We start from the raw sequence: 7,170 nt of genomic DNA on the forward strand, positions 1-7,170 counted from the left end.
TTAACCTTCTATCGCCGTCGCCGTCGCCGGAGAATCTCAATCCCATTCCAATCGCCGTCCGTCTCCACCGTTGCAGAAGGGGATTTAAACAATCATGCTTCTCGGTGAAAACTCTGTCCACGAGACGTACTACGAGATTCTCTCCGTGAAAGAGGATGCGAGCTATGAAGAAATCCGAAATCGCTACCGTTCCGCTCTCCTTCGCTCTCATCCTGATAAAATCAACACTTCTCGTTGTAGCTCAGACGAAAAGTTTCTGAAGATCCAAAAGGCGTGGGAGGTTTTAAGCGACGCCGAGCTACGTGTGGTTTACGACAATGACCTTCGATCTTCGAGACAGGACGGGATCACTGCTGATGAGATTAGCGTAGAGGATATGTCAGTTGAGATCGCTGGAGAAGGTGAAGTTATGGAGATTTTTTATCAGTGTAGGTGTGGTGATTACTTCTCTGTTGATTCCTCTGAGCTAGAGACTATGGGTTTTGCATTCTTAAGAGATGGAGATTGTGTTAAAGTTAGGAGATTAGGTGCTTTTGTTGCGTCTGTTGTTCTTCCTTGTGGATCTTGCTCTTTGAAAACCCGAGTTTGGGTTGATTCGGATATGAAGATTCCTCTCCAAGATGATCAATTGTGAGCAATGTGGTGATCTGGGTTTAGGGTGAAATACGTATATTCTGGGTTTGAGGATTCTCTCGTCAAGGTGATCTCTTTATTCCATTGTGAGAGGAATTCTGCTTGAGGATGATTTTGACTGTGTGGATAGATTCTTTTAAGAAAAGTATGGCTGGAGATGTGATCAATGCAACCAATGTGATATTGTTTGGTTCAGATTTGGAAATTCTCCCGCTTGCTTATTCTTTTGTGTCTTTTGTACTCATTTGTTATACTAGTTGAAGAACTTTAGTTCTGTTTGGAACTTGAATTATAATGGGAAACAAAAAAGAGCACTTTCGGTTTTGCTTCTCGTTCTTTCCTCTCTAGTTTCAATCCGGTCTCCTTTTCAATTTGCTCGAACCAGAATATTCACGAGACATTGTCTTCTTTTGTGTGTTCTTGCAAAGATCTGTTTCGTAATCTTTTATAAGTTTCCATTTGTGCTTCTGATTAAATGAATCAAGGATAAGAATCTGACCGAGAAGCAGCTATATAGATACTGTCTTGCCTTATCTGATATTTACGGTCGAATTGATTGAAGTTAGATGTAGAGGACCAAGTGGTGATGATTTCTGATACAGATTCCTGCAACCTTGACATTGGAGTAAGACCTAGATCAGGACTAATTTTCTGTCATAGTTTCTGATTTCAGTTTCATTATTGGCATGTATTGATGAATCAATTATTCAATGGTGTCTCCTTGTGTTCTGGTTGTGCTGATCGAGCATATTTTGGTTTTGGAATCCACAGGCTGCTAGCATTTGATCGTACATTTGGATTTTAGGCTCAATTTGGTTTCCAATTCGGTAATCACTGCTACTTCGACTTGTGCAGGGAAAATTGTAACTGCAAAACTCTGATGTGACGATGAACACGTTGTTGGTGTATGGTAATCCAGGGGAGGGGCAATAGCACACTAAGTAGAGTACCTTCAGGTAGCTGTCAAACTTTCTACGAATGTGTTGAGTGCAAACACCTAAAGAACTAGGAATCTATTGAATCCGTGCTTGCAAAGTTATATCCAGCTTTTTATTTTATTGTAGTACCTAATATTTTACAGATGATGTTGTGTAGTCTCGTTATTATTCACGATGTACCAACCCATTGAAGTATATGAACTGTTGTAATAAAGAGAAGATTACTTTATCCCATAGGCTTCTAAACTGGATAGAATTTCCTGAGGTCCACCATTCTCTTCGACATAGGAAATGTTAGGGCTGTCTCGTGGAACTGCATCTTCTCTTTTGAAATTTTCTTCACTGCGAAGAAGCTTCTCACTATCAGATCCCACTACACCTTTAAGAATGATGGTTTTGTGGAGACCACCCAGCAAGTTTTCATAGTCTGTGTCTCCCTTTTCTCCCAAGAAGAAAACAGACTTGGACATGTCAATTCCCCACCTTATCGAAAGATACCTACATAAACCCATCAAGTCGTGTCATTTTCATTTATCTTACACATAGCGTATATGGTTGTAGAAAGTATTTAGTCTTGACAGTATCTAACCTGACTGCTTGTATTCTTGATGCACATAGTGGTATAACATTTAGCCGCGTTGCAGCATGCGTATAGACAATGTTGCACCTTAAACCTCTCATCCGTAGCCTCTGCCTAAGATCATCAACTCTTCGAGTCTGCCATTGACACACATAGAGATCAATACTAGTTTCATGATTTTGAGGGATGTATGTATTAGGTTTAAGCTGTCCTCTTGATGAGAAATAGATTCATTGAAAGAGTTACCTCGACTCCTTGTTTCACAAAAATTGCATAGCATCTTGTACTGCATGCGCTTGTATACTCTGTGATGTCATCCTCAGTTGCAGGTTCTGTACATGCAAGTCTCATAATCACTGACCTTATATTTTCACCAGGCCATTTGTATTCCACATGAGCTTCATAGTCTGCATCAACAACCATATCTCTCCATGGATAGTAGATCTCACTTCCGCTGTTACAAACTATTGCATCAAAATCTTCTAAATTAATCAGGTTTTTCTTAGTAATCTCCATAACTTCTTGCACGCTTGAACCCGTTGCCAGTACAAAACCTATTTTTCCTTTGCCCGATGTCAAAGCTGCAGCTTTCATCACATTCTTGATGATATCTTCCAAATTCTCTTTTATGTCTCCATTGTCATTATAGGAATCAACAGTAATCACAAAGAGCATCTGCCTCCTACCAGGGCTGTAGAGAACAGATGAGCTACCTTTCATAGAATTCATTTGACTTATGGCGTCGACTAGTTTCCTCTGTCTAGTACTTGCATCTAGTTCCCCATTGAGCTTGAAATCTCCATCCATGGAGAATCTCAAAGATATGTCATCAACATCCCCTAGAGAATCACTTATCGGCTCTTCTGGAACTTTCATTATGTCGAGACTACTGGTGGGGTGTCGGTTTCTGCAGTGTTCAACATGCGAAAGGTAGTTACGGCAGTGCTCTGGCCATGAAAAACGGTGGATGTTCTTGAGTCCATTTTTTCTGCACTCAGCCCAGAGATGTTTGTTAGCAACTAGCTTTAGAAGGGCATCAGAAATGGCTTCTTGATCATGGGGGTCAACTAGGAGACCGTTGTTTAGTGCCTGGGACAAAAACATATGATAATAAGCTTTTCGGGATCAGTGAGGTGTGGCTATGTCTTTATGCAGCTGGTTTTGTAATTAAGAAATTTGATTACCTTCAGGATATCAACAGGCCCACCATTTTTGGTGGCAACAATGGGCAGACCATAAGCAGCTGCCTGTCATACGCAACAAATGGTGCGGCATGAAGATCTTATAAGTTGTGTGTATAAGAGGTAAGGAAGCATAACCTTGGAGATTGGCATAGGTGCTACTTACCTCAATGAGCGTGAGACCAAACGGCTCCACTAGAGCTGGATTGATGAAAACCCCCTTCAAGAGAGAAAGTCACCTTAGAATTACAGTGTTCATGTTGCTAAGAGTAGGAGCTAAGAGTTCTTGTGAATTGCTATTGATATTTCTATCTTTTGTAGTTTGTAAACTCAGAGAAACTATCACAGGTCTGAGCATTCTCATATCGAAATAAAAGTCTGTGATGTATATTCTACTTGATGAACCATGAGGAGTAAACAGCGTCAGCGAGTCATATTGTTTAATAGGATTTTCCTGTTAAGTACCTTTGTTTTGGCTGCTAATCGATAAATATCTGGAACTTCAGATTGCTTGTGATGCTTGGGATAGGCTACTTGGCCGTACAAGTCGTACTGGTCTATCAGCTTTAACACATTCATGAGAACTACTGAGCTGCTATTAGACATTTCTTCAATGTCATCTCGGTTTCCCAGTATAAGTGTCTGAACAGGTTTATTACCAAATAATTAGCAAGCCAGGTGAATGAGCAGAATGCCCATTAGAAATCTTCATATCTCAGTTCACTAGACATGCATGTGTAGTAAGAGTAGTAAATGCTGAGATACTTACTAAGTTGGCTAGTTCTCGAAGAGGCTGACATTCACCAAAAGCTTTGAGCAATGTGGTGACGTTTTTCTTGGGGTCAGGGCGAGACAGTGCAAGTATGGTTGGCTTATGAGGATTTGTGAAAAATCTCATTATCTGCAGATGGTAAGGTTCATGCAGTTATTTGCTCCACGGATTTAAAGGCAGGGAAAAAAAAGACTGTAACCTTTCTATTTACAGGAGACTGGATATGAGAAAAAGTACCTCGGACCATATTGGAGGTACAGGCTTTTTTATCTGGTTTCGGTCAGGGCCAATTAGCGACTTCAGATCTGCGTCAGCATCCTGTGAATCCTGTGTCAAGACGTAGCTGAAATCCATACCTGGTGGTATAACCTGATGCCAAAAAGACAGGTAAGATTGGTGAATGACTCTACTTCACTTAAGTTTACTGTTCAGTTAGCTGGTATAGTTTATATGATAGTCATTGTTATTGTCTCATTTTCATTGATCAGATCTTGTGGGAGGCGGAAAAGGACTTATACCACCATTCGTGGCATGTATCGGCCAAAGCAGCTAACTGCACGCCGTCTTCTAACCCTGAGTTTCCTCTCCAGCTTGATATCAAACCCATCATACAGTCCCCACTGGGCCTCAATCTCTTGCCTTGTGCTTGTCACCACCATCTCGGCTGCATCTAGGCTCAGTTCTTCAGCTTCTATTCTCCTCATGATCTTGTATGTTTTGTTAATATCCTCTCTGGTAATTCTCCCTTGTTTAAGCAACTGCTCAAACTTGTTCCTTCCCAAAGAATGGCCAGTTAGCACCATTGGCACATTTAACGTTCCTGCCAAATGTGCAGCTACTTCTCCTGCATCAGCATAGTGGCCGTGAATTACATAAGGCCATATTGGCTTTCCTCCATTCACTTGCTCTCCGAGAGACCTTGCTATGTCCACTATGTGATTTAGCGCCCCATCAACAAACTCGTGAATATGGGGCCAGAGTGACTCCTTAGGTATGTACCTGCATTTGAAAAAACATGAGTATAGAGAAACTAACTGTTCTTTTACAAAGAAGGAATTTGAATACTTAAATTCTAAGGAGTTTTCTGTAATAGTACTTGTCCCGAGAACCACAGGGGATGCGAATAATGTAGGAACCACAGCTTCCGCTACCTTCTGGAGGGCATGATAACATTTCAATTGGCTCGCCGTAGCTTGAGTCAACCTCTGGTGAACTGATCTGTCGTGTTAAGAGATCGACCCTGTGGACACCTTCAGTGTTGGCCAAAGCACGAGCAAGCTCAACAACATATTTCACCTAATCATCCATTAACAAGACCCTTCAGGTTGATGCAAAGCTAACAAAACCAGAGGCGACACGTGAATCACCATTACCTGGCCACCAGTATCAGAGTCTCTTCCAAGCTCCATATTTTCTCCACGCACTAGTCCATGCATACTGCAGTGGGCAAAGTATAACCAAATAGAGGCACCTGGTAAGTCTCAAGAGCATCTTGACAATACAAATAAATCAGATAAACAAACCCTACTTGCCTGATTAAGACAATGTAAAGGTTACGACTTGATTTATCATCTTCTGACCAAATTTGCATTTCAGAGCGGATACGGGACATGTGATCTCGAGGTGGTTCGAGAGTTGTAACAACGTCACTCTTCTCTTTTTCTCCTTCTGAAAGCTCAGAAAGATCCTCTTCCGCATCATTGCGGCCTTGTTCACGTTCATCTCTCCGTTTGGAAAGTCTAATCCCGTCATCCCACACAATCTGTGGAAGGATTCAATTTTTTAAAAAAAAGCAAAACTGAGAACTCACCTGTTCTTTATTAAAGGGAAACAAACCTGTTTTTTCTTGCGTGCAAGATGCCAGATACGCCAGCATATATTCTCAAGCCTGTTACTGCGTTCACGAGTATTCCTTGTTGCTATCACCTGTCACAAGAAAGGTACCTCCACCATAACTCGCGGGTACTTGACTACTATTTGTAAATGAATTATTTTGGTTTTACTAGAATCATTTTGGGTTTTGGACGATAATCTAACCATCTACCATATTCTTTGATTCTTTCTTTGATCATACGAACTTTAACTCGGTCACTTCCATATTTATGGGAGATTATGTTCTCTTCGTATCATTTTGTGTTATATCATTGATATAAAGATATAGATTGAGGATCGAACCTTGATCCATGTTTTATACAGGTCAGACTCATCGAAACTGTTGACGACCTCTTCCACAAAGTACTTGATGGGACTAAACACCTTCTCTTGATGTTCTTTCCTATTCATATCTCCAAGCTTCTGGACGATCTTGGAGTTGCTCTCGAACCTCTTCTTGTTGCTTGTTCCAACATCAAGAATAGCTTCCAGGTAACTGTTGATCCACTCGTTTCTTGCCATCTCTCTGATTGTTGCACTGAAAAGTCCTTTGACAAAAAAAGTAACATAAACATCTATAAACACAACAGTAGAAAACAAGATTTTATGGCACTTTACATACCGAACCTCCTTCAGCTAAGAGGGTGGAGAGAGAGAGGCCTAGTTTTTGGATATCAACTTAGCTTGTCATTTTATAATCTCATACAAAAGGTCCCTCCTTTTTCTCTTTTCTTTTCTGCTATTTAAATTCAGAATTTTGTTTAGGAAAAGTTAAAGAAAAAGGTCTGGTGTGGTTCTGGTTCTCTATGTTATCTCTCAGACAGGGCATATTACAACGTCATGTGTTTACATAAACTCTGGAAAGACTTATATTCTGTCTTAATCTCAAAGAGAATCTTCTTTAGTAAGTTTATTTTTTTTTTTCAATTATCAGATTCTCTAGTGGAATAAGAATCACCCATTTCCTTTTTTCAAGTTTCTCTGTATTTTGCTGTGGAAATAGAGAATAATTTGTGGTTTAGGGCCTTTTGCTCCATTGTTCCCATTAGACTTGTTTTTATAGCCTCATGTTTTCTAGACTCTGCCTTGCCATCTCTCACTGAAGTTTAACGTCTTTGTTGGGGACCAAAACCTCTAGATACTAAAATAGGGTCTCGAACGTAAGAAAAATATCCGGAAGAAACTCGATTAAGC

The 7,170-nt window shown here is 40.5% G+C and overlaps 2 protein-coding genes across 4 annotated transcripts; one reads left to right on the forward strand and one right to left on the reverse strand.

Annotated features, from left to right (window-relative positions):
• On the forward strand, nt 1–699 carry LOC18015210 (DPH4 homolog). Its single transcript, XM_006397033.2, has one exon. The coding sequence runs from the start codon at nt 95–97 to the stop codon at nt 632–634; it is 540 nt and encodes a 179-aa protein (XP_006397096.1). The 5' UTR covers nt 1–94; the 3' UTR covers nt 635–699.
• A 932-nt stretch (nt 700–1,631) lies between these two features.
• Nucleotides 1,632–6,804, reverse strand: LOC18015211 (probable sucrose-phosphate synthase 4). 3 transcript variants are annotated; one of them, XM_006397034.2, is made up of 15 exons: nt 6,599–6,804; nt 6,280–6,524; nt 5,941–6,030; nt 5,637–5,866; nt 5,478–5,541; nt 5,201–5,400; nt 4,623–5,103; nt 4,342–4,473; nt 4,102–4,233; nt 3,798–3,974; nt 3,499–3,552; nt 3,336–3,398; nt 2,398–3,240; nt 2,161–2,288; nt 1,632–2,069 (listed from the first exon to the last, which is right to left on the reverse strand). In XM_006397034.2, the coding sequence occupies exons 2-15, from the start codon at nt 6,496–6,498 to the stop codon at nt 1,793–1,795; spliced, it is 3,090 nt and encodes a 1,029-aa protein (XP_006397097.1). In that variant the 5' UTR covers nt 6,499–6,524; nt 6,599–6,804; the 3' UTR covers nt 1,632–1,792. The 3 variants fall into 3 exon arrangements, with proteins under 3 accessions (XP_006397097.1, XP_024009990.1, XP_024009989.1); XM_024154222.1 differs by having other exon boundaries at nt 5,637–5,870; nt 5,946–6,030; nt 6,280–6,514; nt 6,599–6,790; XM_024154221.1 differs by having other exon boundaries at nt 5,637–5,870; nt 5,946–6,030; nt 6,599–6,790.
• Between the last annotated feature and the right edge of the window lie 366 nt (nt 6,805–7,170).

This window comes from Eutrema salsugineum, unplaced genomic scaffold (assembly GCF_000478725.1).
Source record: "Eutrema salsugineum unplaced genomic scaffold, Eutsalg1_0 scaffold_3, whole genome shotgun sequence".
Taxonomy (NCBI): domain Eukaryota; kingdom Viridiplantae; phylum Streptophyta; class Magnoliopsida; order Brassicales; family Brassicaceae; genus Eutrema; species Eutrema salsugineum.

What these genes read in the sequence shown, in the direction of transcription:
- LOC18015211 (XM_006397034.2), bottom strand. Translation starts at nt 6,498, where the DNA reads ATGGCAAGAAACGAGTGGATCAACAGTTACCTGGAAGCTATTCTTGAT. An exon ending in CTTTACATTGTCTTAATCAG is followed by an intron (nt 5,542 to 5,636) that starts GCAAGTAGGGTT and finishes TGCCCACTGCAG; the next exon opens with TATGCATGGACTAGTGCGTG. An exon ending in ACTCTGATACTGGTGGCCAG is followed by an intron (nt 5,401 to 5,477) that starts GTAATGGTGATT and finishes ATGGATGATTAG; the next exon opens with GTGAAATATGTTGTTGAGCT.
- LOC18015210 (XM_006397033.2), top strand. Translation starts at nt 95, where the DNA reads ATGCTTCTCGGTGAAAACTCTGTCCACGAGACGTACTACGAGATTCTC.